This window comes from Ahaetulla prasina, chromosome 3 (genome assembly GCF_028640845.1).
Source record: "Ahaetulla prasina isolate Xishuangbanna chromosome 3, ASM2864084v1, whole genome shotgun sequence".
NCBI classification, from domain to species: domain Eukaryota; kingdom Metazoa; phylum Chordata; class Lepidosauria; order Squamata; family Colubridae; genus Ahaetulla; species Ahaetulla prasina.
In genome coordinates, this window is record NC_080541.1 from 210,454,515 (window position 1) to 210,474,938 (window position 20,424).

The following is a 20,424-nucleotide window of genomic DNA, read 5'->3' on the forward strand; positions in this document are numbered from 1 at the left end:
TAAGGTCCTAGGGGAGAATGAGAGTTTATGGATAATTAGCATAACTTTAGCTTATGATTGTTAGATGTTTGTTATACCCTGTATTTTGCTCTGGGAAGTCTGAGTCTGGGGGGGTGGGGAGGGGGAAGGGGGGAGGGGGAAGGAGGGGAGATATTTGTTAAAACTTTGTAAAACTTTTTTAATGAAAAAAATAGCAAAGAATCTAGGAGCTATTAGTTTTTATTTTCTTAATGGGGTTGTCTTTTGTTAAGGTCTTTCGGCTCTTACATTTATTTATTTATTTATTTACATTCCAAATACAATTTAGATATTGAACCTAAGTCTCCACTTCCCCCTCACGCTTGCACTTTGCAAGTATCAGCTACCATGAACTCAAAGGGAGGCCAGATAGGAGGGAGGAAGCTTCAAGGGAAATGAAAGTTATCTGCATCTTTCCAAGAAAAGTTTCAAGGTCAAAACGGCTGAGAATGGAGCACAGCTGCATGCCAAACCTAGTGACCTTTCCAAAAACATTTTCTTTGAATTTGATTGGACAATGGGGCCAAGCAATGGGAAGAACCTAGAAGGGGGGGGGGGGAAGAGTTACACTTGGGTATTTCAGTTCTGGCTTTGTCATATTGTGTTTCATTTGACCGCCCCCAAAAAATTATACCTTTTCTCAATAAATGGCGTTGAGGATCGTTCTTTCTTAGAGGCTCAAGTTGAGGCAGGTCTGACACTAAGTGAGTTCTGTTGTTGACAGAAGCCATAGCTCTTCTTTGCATGAACCACTTTTCACTTTTTCTTGATATCTCTTCCATCCTTCTGTATTCCAACTATTGTATATTCATCAAAACAAAGACCAGATATTTTCCCCAAGACTTTTAAGATGTGACAATTCTATTAGATATGATGAAGTCATATTTATTCTTCCGTTTATTCTTCCCAGTTCCCTTTTTGTGGGTTGGTGGGTGGAGGGAGGGATTGTTTTATATTTGGTGTTTCTTCTTTCAAATGAAGATTATACCAGAAACTCATCACTACTTTTGTCCTTCAGCGTATGTTCAGCACTCTGCTTACAGTATTCTGATATGAAAATCTTAAATCCATTGTAATGATTTGCTGCGCATAGACCACAACCATAATTGTATAGCAAGGCAGACATGCTAGAACAGGAAAAACAGAATTTAAGGTTACAGTAAATCAAGTAACGGAAGGCCATAAGCAACAGCTCTGAGTGTGCTGTTTAATTAATGCTAACACACATTCTGGTAGAGAGAAGTTCCCTGTGGATGGGCTTCAGCACGAATCCGAAAGCTCAGAAAACTAAACTTCTGGTCCTAGTGACCAACTCAGATTGGATTCTGCAACATTATCCTGAGACATGAATATTTGCCTTCATTCGTTCATTGTATATTTAGCCTCCAGACCCGTTATCAGCTTTGTTCTTCTCTGTATTCTTTCTAGGGTCTAGTATACTTCATGTGATCTTGAAACTATCCCTCTGCTGATGCATTAGCTGTTTTGGCAGCTGCAGCACACTGCTGGCTTATACTTAAGTGGTGGTCTATAGGACACCTAGATCCTTCTCACAGTTGGGAGAAGAGAAAAGAATAGAACAGAACAGAACAGAATAGAATAGATTTTTTTATTGGCCAAGTGTGATTGGACACACAAGGAATTTGTCTTAGTGCATATGCTCTCAGTGTACTTAAAAGAATCATAAGGTACAACACTTAATTATAGTCATAGGGTACAAATAACCAAGTTACAATCACTACTGGTACTGAGTCATTCTATATCTGTGCATTTGGTTTTCCATGCCATTTCCACTGCATTACATTTTGTTGGATAAGGCTCAGTGTTCAAGTCAGTCAAGCTCCTTCTGAATGTTGAGTCTATCATATAAAGTAGGGGTGTCAAACTCAATTTTATTGAGGGCCACATCAGGGTTGTGTTGGGCCTCAGGGAGCCAGGGTGGGCGTGGCCATCTCAACGTCATGTCGGGGGTACCTGTGTGGCCCAAGCGCTCTGCCAGCAAAAATGGGCTCCCGAGCTCCATTTTCAGCTGTGTCGGCCTCCTGCAACCCTCTGCCAAAGAAAATGGAGCCCTCCCGAACTCCATTTTTTCTGGAAGAGGAGCCCCAGGATACCCCTGATTATAAAGGGTTAGCTGGTCCTGCCAGTTTGGTGGTGTCTGCAAATTTGATGAGTTCCCTTTCATTCATCTAGATCATTTATGAAGATGTTGAAGAGTATTGGTATCTGATACTTCTGGACAAAGCAATCATATTAGTAGTATTTATTTTATTTATTTATTTAATCATATTTATATACCGCCCTATCTCCCGAAGGACTCAGGGCGGTTTACAGTCATTCTGAATTTGTGTATTATTTGCTTACACATAGATGGTTGTTTTCAGTGCTGGGCCCCTCCATTTTAAAAAGGAAGAGGGAAAATTCAGGTGTTGTGTAACTCTTAACTAGCCATTTAATGGATTCCACATACAGATCTTCACTTTCCTCTTTAAACCTTTCCAATTTGTTTCGAACAACAGTTCACACATGACTTGAAAAAGCTTTCTTTTGCATAATTTTGGTAAGGAGGCAAAGAATGTATTAAAGGAGATCCTGTACACAACAAACCAGTGGGATTCTCTAAGCAAATAAGAGAAATAGAGTTTTAGCAACAACAAAGCTTCACTGATGTAATAAGATCGATGCTCAACATTTTCAAGCTCTCCTATTCTGATCACTCCCCACACCTTTATTCTTTCTCAATTTCCCAGCAACATGATAGTTTGAGAGAGTGGGGAGAAACTCTATCCAGAACAGGAATTATAATTTGCAGCTTGCCAATTCGCAGCACACAATGCTGATGAATTTGGTAATGCCGATTTCTTAGCCAATTTCCTCATTGTTCAGCTATGCGCCTTTTCTCTTCATTTCTCCTTGGAATGCAATTCACTCACCTCCAAATAATGTCGTTAGTGTTTTAATTCTTTTTTCCCCCTCTGTAGGAGCTGGTTTTAGCCTTTTCAGGGAGTTTTTTTTTTTTAGTAATAAGTATTTTCCCCTGGAAATTCCAATATAGGTAGTCCTCGAGTTATAACAGTTCATTTAGTGACCGTTCAAAGTTACAACAGTACTGAAAAAAGTGACTTTCGACTGGTTTTCAGTTACGACCTATGAAGCATCCCCATGATCATGTGATCAAAATTCAGAGTTTTGCCAATTGGTTCATACTTATGACCGTTGTTGTATCCCAAGGTCGTGTGATCCCCTTTTGCGACCTTCTGACAAGGAAAATCAGTGGGGAAGGCCAGATTCGCTTAACAGCCAGGTTAGCAACTTATCCACTGCAGTGATTCACTTAACAACTGTGGCAAGAAAGGTTGCAAAATGGGGCAAAACTGACTTAACAAATGTCTCGCTTAGCAACAGATTTTGGGCTCAGTTGTGGATGTAAGTGGAGGACTACCTATATCTGGCACATTTATAATAACTGTTGGAGAAACAAACATATTGATCTGCTTATAAGGTAGTTTAATATATTTCTTTGGTAGGAGGGATGCTGAGTCCCAGAAAAAGTAAAGCTGCAGACTGTTTTTTAAGTCCTATTAGATTTATAAAATATGTTGACATGTTTCATGTAATGATGAAACATGTCATGTTGACATGTTTCATTAGGTCCTACTTATGTGCTACAGATAGTCTTTGACTTACAATTACATGTGGGACCAGAACTTCTGTCATTAAGTGAAGCAGTCATTAAATGATTTGTATCCGATTTTGCTACCTTTTCGGTATGGTCATTAAGCAAATCGCCATGATCATTAAGTGAATCACATTGTCGTTAAATGGATCCAGCTTTCCCCAGTGACTTTGTTTGATGAATTCTGTTTGCTATCTTTATTTTATGTGTAGAATTTTAATAACGTTTGAGGGGAGGGAAGAATATTGATCCAACCCTATAGGTATTTCTTTTTAAACGTCCTTACTGAATGAATGAAAATGAATAAAAAGTTATGTGGCTCCGTCTGATGAATTAATCATGGCAGACACCTGAATTACAGATATGTGATACAAGGTACACATTTAAATCTAGTTTTGTTTTTTGGTTAATAAAATATTTGCAATATCAGTAACATGTCTTTTACTTTCTAGTGCTTCTGTTTTAAACTGTATTCCATCATAAACAGTGTCTCTTTTTTTTTTCTTATTAAAGTGTGGAATCCCCTTTCAAGATGACGATGTGATTGTCCTTAATGGCAGTAAAGAGGATGTGGAGATGCTAAAGAAAAGAATGGAGGAGCGAAGGCTGAAAAGTAAAGTAGGGAAGGTAAGGTCTCAATATGTTTTCTGACGTTATATGCAGATACAGGGATAAAATAAGGACAGGGTTGGAAGTTCTTGGTTGAATGACATAATAAATGTCATTCAAATAATTTCTGCTCCCCAACAGCATTGCTGTGTCCTGTGGAACTCATAACAGAACATTAGGGCGTAATATAAATGGCTTCTCAATAGCTGTTGAATAAGCAATTTTTTGTGCTGAAAACATTGGCTTCCGTTCAAGACACTTAACATGGTTCATTGGATTTCAGCCAATTACAGGTTCATAAGCTGTTAGATCCTTGACTACGTTTTCTCCAATGTTTGGTCCATAAAGAATGTAGCAGCTGTTGGTTATCATAAAAACATCTGACCTCTATTTAGAGACAGAACTCTTCAGTAAGCTGTATGTTGCCAACTTCTGAATTTCCAAAAAACGTGTGATAAGACCAAATGGTATGTGAAAAGTGAAAAAAATATATGAATTGAGTTAAACCATGTCTGTAGCCAGCTCCATTCTTTTCAGAAGGTCCCCTAACCCCACTCTGATTAGTCCAACTGAACCCTAAGAAGCCATTCTGTTGTTTTCAGCCCATTCTATCATTGATCAAAAGAAGGACAAGTTTCACATTGATTTACAATATTAAATATGAAAGAACATTGAATTAATCTCTTGTCTTGTAATAATTTATAAAGTCTTGGATTATGCCACCAAACAAAACACACTACCAGGTTTCCCTGAAACTAAGACCTCTCCAGATAATAAGCCCAATCGGGCTTTTGAGCGCATGTGCTAAAATAAGCCCTTCCCTGAGGGCTTAATAAGCCTGTAGCCTATAGGCCTATAAAATAAGCCTGTGCAGCCGGTTCCCGCCATTTCCTCAGAGGAGGGGAATATGTCCCACACATACCTGTTCTCCATGCAGAACGGCCTCACAGAGGCCGCTCCCGCAAACCCAGCGAAGTCCCGTTGCCACTGCCGCCTCCCTGTTCTTCGCGCAGCCGCGCATCTGATTGCTTGCTGGTGCCATCTGCTGCCAGACCCAACTAAGAGAGCAGCCTGCTGACAAGCAGCTGGCCAGTGCTGTTTTGATGTGGCCCACCACCGCCGTCTTGCTCATCGTTGGACTCGCCAGCTCCGATTGTTGCAGCTCTATGCCCCCACCACCACCACCCGGTATGGTGAGCTCGCTCCTCCTGCACTTCAAAAAAAAATTAAACCTTCCCGAAAATAAGGCCAAGCGCTTATTTTGGGGGTCAAAAGAAAATAAGATCCTGTCTTATTTCCGGGGAAACACGGTAGTCATATATGGATTGTGTATATCTGTATGTAATATCCTGGTTTTGAAGCCTAGAAGTGTTGCTGGAGGCATTGTTTAGCAATAGCAATAGCACTTAGACTTATATACCGCTTTATAGTGCTTTCCAGCCCTTTCTAAGTGGTTTACAGAGTCAGTATTTTGCCCGCCCCTCCAACAATCTGAGTCCTCATTTTACCCACCTCGGAAGGATGGAAGGCTGAGACAACCTAGAGCCTGGTGAGATTCAAAATTGCCAGATTGCAGGCAGTTTATTCACTATAATACTGATTCACTCTCTACTGGTCTTTTCATGCATGCTTCTGTAAAACAAAACAAAACACTTCAGCACACTGCCTATCTAACAAAAGGAAGGAAGGGGAGCAGGAGGGGGGGTGCTATGGGATCCTGAGTGCTCTCTGGGCGTACTTGTTTTCTTGCAGCCTGTAGGTCGTTAGATAGGCGTTATGTTCCATTTCCCTATTCATTTTTGAAACTGCATCAAGCAGAGGAAACAGAAAAATATGAATGTCACAATTTAAAGAAAAATGCATTTTGAATTTTAGAAGAGGCTGGTGAGGCTAGTCTTAGATTTTGCAGTTGACCCACTCCAGCAAACAATTTTTTGTGTGTTATTTCAAAATACAAATTTGTTTAGAACCTTGTTAAGGTTTCAAGGTGCTGTAAGGTGCTCACACTCAGAGATCACACTGAGTTCAATCAATAATACCTTTTGTTCTAAGGTCAATTATTGACCTACTCAGGAGTGAGAAAAGGGTTTTAATCAAAAGCCATCTGCTCTTAATTTTTTTTTCTAGAATGAAAAGGTAGTATGCCATCTAGTGGATGACAGATGATACAAACATACGGGGTTATCCATCTCTCAAAATTAAACTTCCTTGACATATTTCTATGTGTACTTTCGATGCATTGCTATGGTACATTTGGTTTTGTTGAGTAGTTTTCTTCTTTTTTGAAAAATCAGACAACCTAAACCTCATATAAGAGACAATTCTTTTTATTTCCAAACTCAAATACAGCAACTGCCCTTCTTTGGCCCAGAAAATGAAGTCAACGGCATACCTTTCATGCTGGCTTTGCTCTTTAAACCTATGAACACCTTACTGCAGGGATGTCAAACTCGATTTCATTTAGGGCCGCATCAGGATTCTGTTTGACCTTGGGAATCCAGGATGGTTGGGGCCCAGAGGTGGGTTTCAGCAGGTTCTAACCGGTTCTGGAGAACCGGTAGCTGAAATTTTGAGTAGTTCGGAGAACCGGTAGTAAAAATGGCTCCACCCCCATCTATTCTCTGCCTCCCAAGTCCCAGCTGATCAGGAGGAAATCGGGATTTTACAGTATCCTTCCCCTGGAATGGGATAGGAATGGAGATTTTACAGTATCCTTCCCCTGCCACGCCCACCAAGCCATGCCACGCCCACCAAGCCACACCCACAGAGCTGGTAGTAAAAAAATTTGAAACCCAGCTCTGATTGGCCACCTCGGCCTCACTCATTTTGGGGTGGCCCGAGCGCTCTGCCAGCGAAAATGGGCTCCCGTTTCTGGCTGTGATTGCCTCCTGCAATCCTCTGACAGTGAAAAGAGAGCTTGGGAGGGCCACGCTGAGGACCGAGTTCCATTTTCACTGGCAGAGGCGCTGCGGGCTGGTCCTTCGCTGTTTCCAGGATGGCCCTGCAGGCCAGTTCTAAGTACCACACGGGCCGGATCTGGCCTGCGGGCCTTGAGTTTGACACTTCTGCCTTACTGGAATACCTGCCAGAAGTTCATATTGATGATACATCTGGATTCAGGATACAAATTTTCTCTTAGGACAAGCATGTTTGCTTCATAATTTTTCCCCAATACCTACTTATATGCTTGCCTTTTAATATTGTAAAATAAAAATGGATTTAGAAATATATAGCCTTGCCTTTAGCTGAGTAGATTGTGTAGTTTTGTAAGTCAAAAGCAAGGATGAATGTATGTGTAAAGCACCTCTTAAGTCAAGTATATTCTTAGTTATTATATGTATCTTTGGATTTTTCTAGTCTTTGAGCTTCTTAAATCCTTTTCTGGTTTATTTCTTTTGTTTCAGAAATCCAAGAAATCTAAGGCAGCAGAGACCATTGTGAAATCAGAAGCCGCTGAAGGTGAATTGTTTACGTGGGGTTCAATTATTAATGTGGCAAAAAGATTAAAGGTCTTATAAATCAAAAGAAATATAACCCTATGTTTTTATTCTGTTATTATTTGCAAGGCGTGTGAGCTATTTTATTGTATGGAAACTGTATATTGAGTGAGTCTGCAGAACCTTCTTATTGAATTAAGTGATTTTTTTTTTTACTTTTCAGAAGTACATTGAATCATAAATTAACCAGAAGGTTATTACACATGGCTATGCCAAAGAAGTTTAACCAAGTTACCACAAAGATTATCAAGTTACACAAATTATTATTTATTAGATTTTTATACTGCCCTTCTCCCGAAGGACTCAGGGCGGTGTACAGCCAAGAATAAAACTCAATATATATACAATTAAAACCAAAAGTTAAAACAAAGCAAATTACAGAAAAAAGGCCGACATTAAAATTTAAAAATTTAAAAACCCTAAAATAGTAAAAACCCAATTTAAAATAGTAAAACTATTATGCCAGTCCCGCTTGAATAAATAAGTGTGTTTTTAGCTCACGGTGAAAGGTCCGAAGATCAGGCACTTGGCGTAAGCCAGGGGGAAGTTCGTTCCAGAGCGTCGGAGCTCCAACAGAGAAGGCCCTGCTCCTGGGGGCCGCCAGCCGACACTGTTTGGCGGACGGCACCCTGAGAAGACCCTCTCTGTGAGAGCGTACGGGTCGGTGGGAGGCATAAGGTAACAGCAGGCGGTCTCGTAAGTACCCGGGTCCTAAGCCATGGAGCGCTTTAAAGGTGGTAACCAAAATCTTGAAGCGCACCCGAAAGACCACAGGAAGCCAGTGCAGACTGCGCAGCAGTGGTGTTACGTGGGAGCCACGAGTGGCTCCCGTTACTACTCGCGCAGCCGCATTCTGGACTAACTGCAGCCTCCGGGTGCACCTCAAGGGCAGCCCCATGTAGAGAGCATTGCAATAATCCAACCGAGACGTGACCAGAGCGTGAGTGACCGTGCATAAGGCATCCCGGTCAAGGAAGGGACGCAACTGGCGAACCAAGCGAACTTGGTAAAAGGCCCTCCTGGAGACGGCCGCCAGATGTTCATCAAAGGACAGCCGTCCATCCAGGAGGACGCCCAAGTTGCGTACCACCTCCTTTGGGGCCAATAACTTGCCCCCAACAGTCAGCTGTGGGTGCAGCTGACTGTACCGGGGTGCTGGCATCCACAGCCACTCCGTCTTGGAGGGATTGAGCTTGAGTCTGTTTCTCCCCATCCAGACCCGTATGGCTTCCAAACACCGGGACAGCACTTCGATAGCTTCGTTGGGGTGGTCCGGGGTGGAAAAGTACAGCTGAGTATCGTCAGCGTACAGATGATAACTCACCCCGAAACCACTGATAACCTCCCCCAGCGGCTTCATATAGATGTTGAACAGGAGAGATGAGAGAATCGACTCCTGAGGCACCCCACAAGTGAGGCGCCTCGCGGACGACCTCTGCCCCCCATCTTTTCTGATTTATTAGTGCTAGTGCAGTGTACTTGTTAAAAAATGAGTAGTTGAACCTCTAGTGATGACATTGGAAAAAAGTAGTTGCAAAGTTTGTGCCATTAGAACAACACAAATATCTTCATTCTGCAAAAACAAGTAGGCAAACATTTCCAAATTCAGTCAGTCATTGCTTCTCAAGAATAGCCTGATGGAAGCTTGTCTTCCTGTGTCAGACACAAAGTAATCTAATTGAAAAAAGAGTTTCAATGATAAAACTAATCCATGTTGCCCCATTTTACCTTTTTTTACTATTCTACAGATTCACAGAGTCCATCTCAAGTAAATACTGCAAAGGAAGCTGCACAAACTGGAGAAAAGAGAAGCATTGCCTTCTGCAAGAGTACAGGTTGGTGTAATATTTCCAAAACCTAATTTATAAATGCAGGTAGTCCTCCACTTATAACAGTTCATTTAGTGACCGTTCAAAGTTACAGTGTAGCTGAAAAAAAGTAACTTATGACCGTTTTTCACATGTCCACTGCAGCATCCCCATGGTCACATGATCAAAATTCAGATGCTTGGCAGTTGGTTCATATTTATGTTGGTTGCAATGTTGTGGGGTCATATGATAAACTTTTGCAACCTTCTGACAAAGTCAGTGGGCAAGTCAGATTCATTTAACAACCATGTTACTAACTTAACAACTGAAGTGGTTCACTTAACTGTAGCAAGCAAGGTTGTAAAATTAGGCAAAACTCACTTAACAAATGTTTCACTTAGCAACATGCAGCTCAATTGTAGCCGTAACTCAAGGACTACCTGTACTCTATTCAATACTGTACTACAGGTGAAGTTCTTACAGCCAAGCATCTTCTTCACTTCCGTAAACTGAAAGATCGGAGTTGACAGAATTAAGTTCCTTTCTTATTGAGGGTATTGAGAGTGCTGTTAATCATGGTTAAGTATTATGTGTTGAGTTTTAAACATACGCAAACTAACCAGGCTTCCAGCTCAAATAAAAATTGAAAGTGAAGTATTTAACTATGTTTGCTTGGAGTTGGTTCTTGGCAGATTTATTGAGCTGCTGTGTTTTCTTTAAATTAGCAATAGAAATAGATTTAGACTCACTTTATTGTCACTTTGAATGTATACTAATCGGCATACTTTAAAATGAAATTTCGTTACATACAGGTCTCAAAGGGTCAGCACCTCTAATATACACTACATAAACATGACAAACTAAATTAATAAATAAATACAAAATTATGCATATACCCACATATATTATATGACACAGAGAAACAACACAGTTTAGTTTGGATGTGTACATTTACATGGCGAGAAAAATGAACCTTGTGAGTTTACCAGTTGGATGGCATAGGGAACAAAGCTGTTACAGAATCTGGTAGTCCTGCTAGAAATACTTCAAAACCTCCTCCCAGAGGGGAGCAACAGAAACAGACCATAAAGTGGGTATGTGGAGTCTCTAATGATGCTTTCAACTCTAAACACATAGCTCTTATAAGCAGTATCCTGAATAACGGGAAGAGAGCTTCCTATAATCTTCTCGGCTGTCCTTACTACTCTCTGTATGGACTTTCTATCTGAGGCACTGCTGCCACCAAACCAAACAGTGATGCAGTTTGTTAAAATGCTCTCAATCGTGCCTCTGTAAAAAATGGCCATGACAGAAGGAGAAAGATGCGCTCTCCCCATTCGATGCAGGAAATGCCTGAAGGATTCCCTCTTATGCCTCAGGGGACCAAACTTTTGGGATTTTTGTGAAAAGTATAGTGCACTGATGATGAACCTTTTCGGCACCAAGTATCCAAACTGGAACGCACATGCATGTGCACGCACCAGAAACCCGAAGACCAGCTGGCCGGTGTGCATGCCTGTTTTTTGGCCATTTTCAGGCCGTTTTTTGGGCCATTTTCAGGCCGGTTTTGGGGCCATTTTCAGGCTGTTTTGGGGGGCATTTTCAGGCTGTTTTTTGGGCCGTTTTCTAGTACTCCAACACCTACAAAGACCAGCTGGCCAGAAGAGCACCTGGTGACAGCGCACATGTCCACAGAGAGAGCTCTGCATGCCACCTCTGGCACACATACCATAGCTTCACCATCACGGGTATAGTGTCTTCACATTTAGATAATTATATAGATGATGATTATTATGGATCTTGACATGATTATCAAACTTTTTGGATAAAAAGTTATTCTGTCCTTAATAATATTTAGATATAATTGAATCAAATATTAGTTGAAAAACTAATATTTTCAACTAAGCTAAAATTTGGGGTATGACTATTTACTAAGAAATGTATTGTTTATTTCTATGTACATGCTACTTTTATCAATGGAGAGCTCATGCGCCCTATTTTCTTTGTCCTCTGTTCTATGGCAGTCAGTGAAAAAGCACCATCTTTCTCCGAAAAGAGCATCAAAGGTGCCCCTGAACCTGTGAAGAGGCCCTCTGTAGCCAGTGGGGAGAAATCAGAAGCGTACAAGTCTATTTTTACTTCCCACAGCTCAGCCAAACGCTCGAAGGAAGAGTCTTCCAATTGGATAACCCACACCGCATACTATTTCTGAAATAGAAAATCGTATGATTTTGAGCGTGCCCTGCTTTTTGCCATCTGATGCTTTCTTCTTATAGGAGAAGCTTTTGTTATAGGAAATAGTGCTTTTTAAACAACAAAACAGCTTCAAAAACAAGCCAACATAGTTTTGAAGAGGAGATAATTTTTTAAAAAAGGTAGCTGAACTTGGCTTTAAGTTTTAAAGGGCATCTACTTTGAGTAAGTACTCGTCATAAGATGACTGCTTGATGTCCTTTTCGAAATTGAGAACTCTGTTTATTTCAGCTAGGTTTGCTTAATCTGAATAATTAGGCTGCATCTGCGTGCAAAGGTACAATTGGTATCTTGTAAGTATTTTCTATCTATTTACCTTAGTAGGAAATTTCAAAATTCTGAGTAGAAAGATAGAGGCCAGGATTACATCACCCTATTCAGTTTTTGTCTAGATTTGTAACAGATGCCACTTGAGACATCTCCCCATCCTGTGGTCCAAATGTGACATTAATTTGATACGTCCTGAAGCAAATTCATGAACGACATGTCCAAGAATGTTTGTGGAGTGATGAGGCACAATCACACTTTTGCAGTCTTTATTCTAGCTTGTTCATCTTTCATGATATAGCTCTTATTGATCTAAGAGTTCTTATATTGCTGACTATTAAATTATCACCTTAATTCTGCAGTTTCTGAAAAAAGAGCTAACCGTGTTTTGTAACATTCTGACACCTTGTATGTTGAAATAAAACAATAATTGAATAATTCATCTTGCAGTCTAGTATGTCATCCAGATTTATGCAATTCAGCACAACTTTTTTTTTAGATTTTGGATCAGAAGAATTGCAAACAGAAAGAGAAAATATCATTTTGACTTCTGAACTCTTCTGGAGGCTAGAATTTGCGAAGTGTAGGACCATAATTTATTAGAAGTTGGATGAGAAATATGAGACAGAAGATTCCCTCATTAAATGCAAAGTTCTTGGTAAAAGTTAAGCAATCTTGAGTAGAGATAAGACATTCTGATGAACGTATTTTATTGTTACATTCCTCTGAATAAAAAATTTCCTCAGAATTCCCCAAGGCCTTAATGAAAAAGCTCTATTTCCACAACCACCTGCCCAATAGCTTTGACAAGTGAGAGTTGATACAGTATTTCATCAATACTGCAATAGGGAGTATTCTCCAGAGCATTGGAGTCTCTAGAGCAGGGGTGTCAAATTAGCGCCATCATGTCGTCATCACGTGACATATCACGACTTTCCCCCCCTTTGCTAAAGCGGCCATGGCCAGCATATGACGCTTCTGGCCCGCGGTCTGTGAGTTTGAGAGCCCTCACAGCTTTGCTGTCTGAGAAACTCTGGGAGTTGAAGTCCACAAGTCTTAAAGTTGCCAAGGTTGGAGACCCCTGCTCTAGAGGATTGTAACATCCTCTCCCCTCCATCTGAGAAATTGGAACACCCAATGTAATTCCAGGAAAAGTAAACACACATCATTGATTTTTAAGGCCTTTATTAAGGACAACCAAGAATGCAGAAGTGAGTGTAGAAACTTTCAAGATTTCTTCTAGAGAACTTGAGAACTACTGCTTCACTGTGTGCCATGGTGGCATGATGTGATCTTCTGATCATGAAGTGATCTTCAAATTAAAAGATCTGAGCTCCTGGAAAAAAGTCACAAAGACATTTACATTTCTCCCTAATCAACATCTCCTTTTTAGGAGAGACTACGAAAGACAGCAACGAAGGAAGTGTTGGTTGACTGTTAGACTTTGCTAGAGTTGTTTTTGTACTATAGGGAGGTGGGGTGGGGTTGTTTTTGTGAATCCAGGTATACAGTAGTGGCTAAAATTGTGGAAACCTTTTGAGAAAAGTGTATTTTCTAAAACTAGCTAATAACACCACTTTTTTTAGTAGTACCATAAAATTATATATCAATGGAAAGATAATTTAATCAAGAATGTAATACAAAAACTTTTATGAAGGATTTGCTATTAGAATAGCAGTTACAGTATAAAGAAAAAAAGTGAAACACGTAGAAAAAACAATATACAAAAATCATCACCATAAAAAAAAATGAGATGTACAAAAGTTAATACTTAGTTGGGTAACCTTTAGCATGAATGATGGCCTTACAATGTCTTCCCATGGAGCAAACCAAGTCTTTTAGTTCTTCAGCTGTTACAATGTGAAACCAAGATTGAACGATGGCTTCTATTAACTGGGTTTTATTGCTGGGTCGCTTCTGACTAACAAGTTTTTTTAGTTGGCTCCATAGATTTTCAATTGGGTTAAGGTCTGGGCTATTCCCAGGGCATTCCAGCAGTGGAATAGGATCTTGACAGTCCAAAAAAAAGGGTGGTGGTTATTAGCCATCAAACTTCAAAAATACACTTTTCCCAAAAGGTTTCTACAATTTTGGCCACTACTGTAGTTGGAGAAGAAATCTGCAGTTGAGAACTCAGTGGTCAAGCAGGATTAGAGAGAGACATCTATAGAGCAGCTTAACTAGTGGCAAAGAATATTTCATTTGGAAAGGATAGGCCAGAGATCAGAAAAGACAGTTTGACAAAGCTGTTGGAATTCCTAAACATCACGAGAGTATTATTTTGCTCTTTTCCAATATAAGTAACTGAGCGAGTGTATCAAAGAACATTCAGGTGAGTCAGAAAGGAGAAAGTCAAAATGCAAAACAACAACAACAGCAACAAAACCTGTAAAGAAATACCTGAATATTAAAACTAACACACTGCATTTGAAAAGAATTGTTAATGATAAACTATTGTCATGCAGAGGAAGAGTGAGAACGTGTACACAAAATTCCAGTCCTCCGCCCCTCACCTCCCAACAACTATTTGTACTACATTAAATATCGCAGTAGTACTAGATATCCAGCTGTGGATTACTAACATAACCGAGTCATCTTGGTCTTGGATTAGCAACTGCTCAATTTTTTTGTCAGGGCTGAAGGGCAATTGAAGTGGAGTTTTTCAAAAACTGATTCCGTTTAATTTGGCAGTACTTCCTCAGTTACTCCTCAATAGTGTTAAGTTTCTAATGAACTCATCACCTCTTCTTGCCAAAAAGACAAAGCAGACCATTATGCCCTGTTTCCGCAATGCCTTCCAGTGCAACATGGCCATGCTAGCTGGGGATGATGAGAGCTGAACATTTGAAGAGCACAAATCCAGACAAATGCACAATTACAGACAAAAACTGTACTGCCACCTTGTGTTGGTTTCCAAGAAAGAGCTTTTGAAAATTTGTGCAAGATTAATGCAAATCGGAATTTTGGACTGCCTAGCGATGATTCTTTGTATAGTTAAAAACAGGGGTGAAATGTCACAAGTTCCATTATTTTTAAGAACACGTGCTACTACATGGCATTTGAGATGTTATCTCAAAGGTGCTTTTTGAAAGACAACTGTCTTTCTTGTTTTTTTTTCCTTGAAAAGATTTCACTTTCCATCCAAGAAAGTCCAGTTGCCTTTTGAAAAGCCCCTTTGGCTGACTGAGAATCTTCATAGACATTTCCTTAAGATGCTTTTTGTGTTTCTTCCCCTAATATTAATAAAATTCTCTTGAGTACAAAATCAGACAACTGTGTTTACTATTTGGGCAACATTCCTACTATACAAGTACCAGCTGCAGTAGCTGCAATATTTTTTCCCATTTTATACACATAATTAGTCATATTTTTCACACTCGGTTTGTCATATCGTTTGCATAATATTTTTTTCTTCTAAGTTATTAGCCCATAAAAAACAATTTTACGTCCTTGAGAATTTTCTCCCAGATCAAAACATTGTGAGGCTTTCTCATTCTGCTCTATTCTATTTATAAATGAGTGTTTGACCTTTTCCTCTTCTTCTCTTCCTTTTTTCGATTGTGAAACACAGAAGCTAATTTCTCATTACAGAAGGCAGAATATGACAGTCCGATTCACAGCATAGATATGTTTTGACAACATCGCCTTAGCTTTTCTTCAAAGAGGCAGTTAATCTTAGAGAAATAATGTAAATGTCTGTTTATCTCTGACTTAGCTACCTTTTGGTTCATAGGAATATTCAGATATTGTTGGATCATAATTCTAATAGCCCATCTGAACAGTGAGTGCTGGTAGAAACTGCAGCTTAGCCAGAAATCTTCTGTTTCTTAACAACAACACTTCATCACCCATAAGCTTTGTTACAAAATCATGCTGTGCATTGCCAAGCAGTGTTAATTTCAAAGTTAGGTTAATCCATAATTAATAAATGTTAAGGCAACTAAGTGGAATGCAGGATGAGTTTTGCTTATAATCTCTTGCCCAACCATGGAAGCAGATATCCAGAAAATCTTTAAAAGTGTATATTAGAGCTATAAAATATGTTCCATCATGGTTTCCAAGATTGGACAGTAAAACCACTCAGTTTTCACCTGGAAAATGCTAGATTCTCTGGCACAAATATTAGGCTACTTACAAAAATGTAGCGTACATAACATTACAATGGAAAACTTCAGAAGTTGTTTCTGCCCCCTTGTGTGTGTGTGTATGTGTGTGCACCTTTCAGTCAACATTGATATTGGTGGATGGCCTAGATAAGGAGTTCCGAACCTGTGGGCTGTGTCCCACTAATGGACCATGGCCTCTGGGCCACCGGGCCACATGAGTGACTGGCCAGTATGTGTGTGTTTGTGCACGTGTATACATGCTCACTCACGATAGAGTTGCCGCCAACATCGAGCGGGCACTAGCATCACTGCCAGAGTGGCTTGCAAGCTCGCAGCTCCATTTGCATCACTCACACGCTTACTCATACCCTTATGGCCCCATTTGCATCAGGCGCACATTTATGGCCCCATTTGCACCACGTGTGCACTTGGGGCCCTCCTTGTGTCATGTGCGCAACCCCATTCGAGCGTGTGCAGGCATGCATAAAGGCACCTGCCCCTCCCTCCCTCCCGGCCGCCCATCCAGAAAGGTTGGAGAACTCCGGCCTCGATTACAGTTACAAGGATACAAGGTTTTCCAATGCATCTGGAAGTTGAGTCAGGGCAACTCGACTTCTTTTCTTTTGGGGTTTGAAATGCTTCACTGCTTATCCATGTAGTTTCTTCAGTCTTCTTTGTTTTCTGAAGTGGTTTGTCATTGTCTGCTTCCTAGGGGTGAGAGAAAGTGACTGGTCCAAGGTCATCCAGTTGGCTTTGTGTTACAGTCTACTGGTTGGGAATAGGAAGAAAAGAGTTAACAAAGCTGGCCACACACACCAATCTCGCTAAATTGATCTGTTTGGTATCAAGTGAGTAGATAGCTTTTGAGACAGGCTTCTCAAGAAAAGTGTTAAAGTTTTTGTGGCTCATCTTTTCTTACATTTATTCCAGATGCTAATTAAAAATTAATGTGCATTTTTAAAATTCTTTCAATCTTGATGGGTATATTAGTTTATCAGATTTTATACTAGTTTGTTTTTCTCCTATGCTTAACATGATGTAGCAAGTTTCCCCAAAAATAAGGCAGGGTCTTATTTTATTTTGCCTCTCCCCCCCCCACCAAATAAGGGCTTAGCCTTATTATCGGGGGGTCTTATTATTTTGGGGATTGAGGAGACGGCGAGCGTGGGACTGGATGTGCTGTCTCTGATGTCGCATCCCCTCCCTGTTTTTCACACCAGCCGAATGGCCCAATATGTCCCACCCCTACCCTAATGGCAACAGCTGCTTCCTTTCCCCGCCGTCTCTTTTATCAAGAGAGGTGGCAGGTGGGGCAGGGGAGAAGTGAGACACGTGGAACGAGATGTGGCTCCCCTTGCTGTTTCTTCTTCCCCCCCCTCACCGGGCATGACAGGGCTCCTGCCCCTCCCTTAGCCACCCAGCCCCTTTAGGGATGCAATTTGGTGGTAGCAGATAGGGCAGGTCAGAAGTGGAATACGTGTCTTATCTTTCCAGCTCCGTCGCGTTCCTCACTATTGTGTCCAGGGAAACACGCTGTAAAAGAAAATCTTCTCACGAGTTCAATCAAACTTCTCAAACTCGCAATAAGGTTTTCTTTTACAGCGTGTTTCCCTGGGCACAACGGTGAGGAAAGTGATGGAGCTTAAAAGGTAAGACACGCATCTCGCGGGCCGACATGTCCCACCCCGCCCCAATGGCAACAGCAGCCTGGCTGCTTCCCTTCCCCACTGTCTCTATTGAGAGGGGTGGCAGGTGGGGTGGGGAGAAGGAAGACACATGGAGCGAGACATGGCTCCCCTTGCTGTCTCTCCTCCCCCCCACCCCCTTGCTGGGCATGGCAGGGCTCCTGCCTTTTGCTTAGCCACCTGCCCCCTTTAGGGATGCAATTTGGGGGTGGCAGGTGGGGTGGGCGAGAAGCAAGACGCAGGTCTTACTTATCAGAGGCAGGAGCGCTGCCATGCCTGGCGAGGGGGGGAGAAGAGACGGCAAGGGGAGTGTTGTGTCTTGTCCGCTCTCACAGCAGCCGGGGCCTTCTTATCTGCTCCCGAACACGGAGGAATGTATGCCTCCCGGCCCCAGTCCTGGCTCCATGCCCAGACAAGCTGAAGAGGAGGGGGCAGCTCCCGGTCCCAGCCCTGGCTCCATGCCCAAGCAGGCTGCAGAGGAGGGAGCACCCCCCGGCCCCAGCCCTGGCTCCATGCCCAGACAAACGGAGCAGCTAGACCCCTCCCCCTCCTCCACAGCATGTGAGCCTGAGGAAGGTTTATTTCCAACAGCTGCTGATTGGAGTGACCCTCGCATCAGAAGACTGGATAGGCAGAGGCAACAGAAGGAAGGGAGGGGCAGGCCTTAATGAGTGCTGAGTCATGGAGCCACACCCCATGGCCTATATAAAGGATCTGCTTTCTGGCAGTCTCTGAGTCAGGCAAAGTCGAACTTATCTTGCTGAAGTCACTTACTGGTCTCCTGCCTGCTCTGAGGACTTTGCTAGGACTTTGGGCAGAGCTGCAGAGGCAAGCCTGATTCGGATTTCCCTGACCCGGCCGTCAGCGGAGGAGTGGGACACGACAGGGAGCCACGTCTCACTCCATGCATCTTGCTTTTCCCCTGGCCCACCTGCTACCCCTCTCGATAAAAGAGACGGTGGGGAAGGGAAGCAGCCAGGCTGCTGTTGCCATTGAAGTGGGGTGGGACATGTTGGGCCACTCAGCCAACGCAAGGAACAGGGAGGGGAGGGCATGTCCCCCCTCCCCCGCCAGCCTCACCTCCTCAACTCATTTTGGTTGTGCAGCAAGCAACCAGAGGAAATGGTGGGACCGGCTGCACATGCATGTAAGTAGTTGGTGAGGGGGCTTATTTTGCGGGGGTGGCTTATATTATCACATGCGCTAAACAGCCTGATTGGGCTTATTTTCAGAGAAACACGGTATAACAAAATTGTAAAAGTCCAATTTTAGAACAACAAAACAAAACCAGAAACCAACTAAAAGTAATCAAGCTTGTGGTATGAATCACAAGAAGTTTAAAAATATACGGAAGTAGAAGTGTTTATGCATATGTTCTCTTCTGCTTTGTTCTCTCGGACTGAAAGCTCAAGAATACAAAAATAACTTACCTAGATCCAAAAATAAAATAGGCCCTCAAAAGACTTCTCTGCCAAGATAAGGGAGCAGGAACTAGGACCGGTATGCCTCAGTGAGTGAAAACTTCCAGAATAGATTCCCTCTTTAAGATCTCGATTCTTAAATCCTGACAGAGTGACCCTTGTCTATGTAAACAAGAAAGAGGTGTGTTTACTGAATCATACAACTGAAAAGAACCGTTTAAAAGAACCAGATCCAATCACCTGCTCAATACAAATTTAATAAATAATAATAATAATAAAAAGTTCAGAAATCTAAATTAAGCCACTCCTGACCATAGCACCAAAACTGGCTAAGAAAATTATACCTGTCTAAACCAAGGGACTCCAACCTTGGCGAATTCTGGGAGTTGAAGTCCACAAGTCTTAATGTTGTCAAGATTGGAGACCCCTGGTCTAAACAATCTGCCTCTCAATCTAATGGGCAAGTCACCTTAAAGTTGTCCCTATCTACCTTTAAAAAAAAAAAGTGACATTTTGGTCCTGCTGTTCCTTCTATTAGTTTGAAAGTACAACATACTCATGAAAGGAAGTTATCAGCTACTGGAAAGGAGAAGCAGCCAATAGAAGCTGGATAGATTCCAGTTCCAGTAAGTTCCTTACTTCTGTTACCGTCAGTGCAACGCAAATCGTGCATTTTGCAATGGGGTCAGGAAAAGATGGGAAACATTCCTTCCACATCAGTTCAGGAACACCCTATGTTAACACCTCAGCTATGTCTGGGGATTAAAACAAGGGTCATACAGATGGCCCCCTGAAGAACTGTTATGGAGACATGTTCAAGTCAATGCTAGAGAATGTGTGGTATACAGACAGTTCGGACCGGTTCGGACGAACTGGTAGCGGAGATTGCGGGCAGGCCTGCCCACCCACCCCAGCACTATGCTGTCCTATTTAGGCATATTTTTGAGGCCAGGCGCATGCGCAGAAGGTGCACACGCAAGCAAAGTGCATGCACGGAAGGCCGCATGCATGCTGGCAAAGTGAGCGTGCGCGCATGGGGCGAACCGATTGTAAAAATATGTGAAACCCATCTCTGGGATGGGGC

General features: G+C 41.8%; 1 protein-coding gene across 1 annotated transcript in view; it reads left to right on the forward strand.

The window, feature by feature from the left end:
* Positions 1 to 12,568, forward strand: part of RTF2 (replication termination factor 2) — a 68,272-nt gene extending 55,704 nt beyond the window's left edge. Inside the window, exons 6-9 of the mRNA XM_058176910.1 lie at positions 4,208 to 4,321; positions 7,708 to 7,762; positions 9,549 to 9,635; positions 11,633 to 12,568. Coding sequence (XP_058032893.1) covers positions 4,208 to 4,321; positions 7,708 to 7,762; positions 9,549 to 9,635; positions 11,633 to 11,820 — 444 coding nt within the window. The 3' untranslated portion in view covers positions 11,821 to 12,568. The remainder of the gene's footprint in view (positions 1 to 4,207; positions 4,322 to 7,707; positions 7,763 to 9,548; positions 9,636 to 11,632) is intronic.
* The last annotated feature ends 7,856 nt before the right edge of the window (positions 12,569 to 20,424 follow it).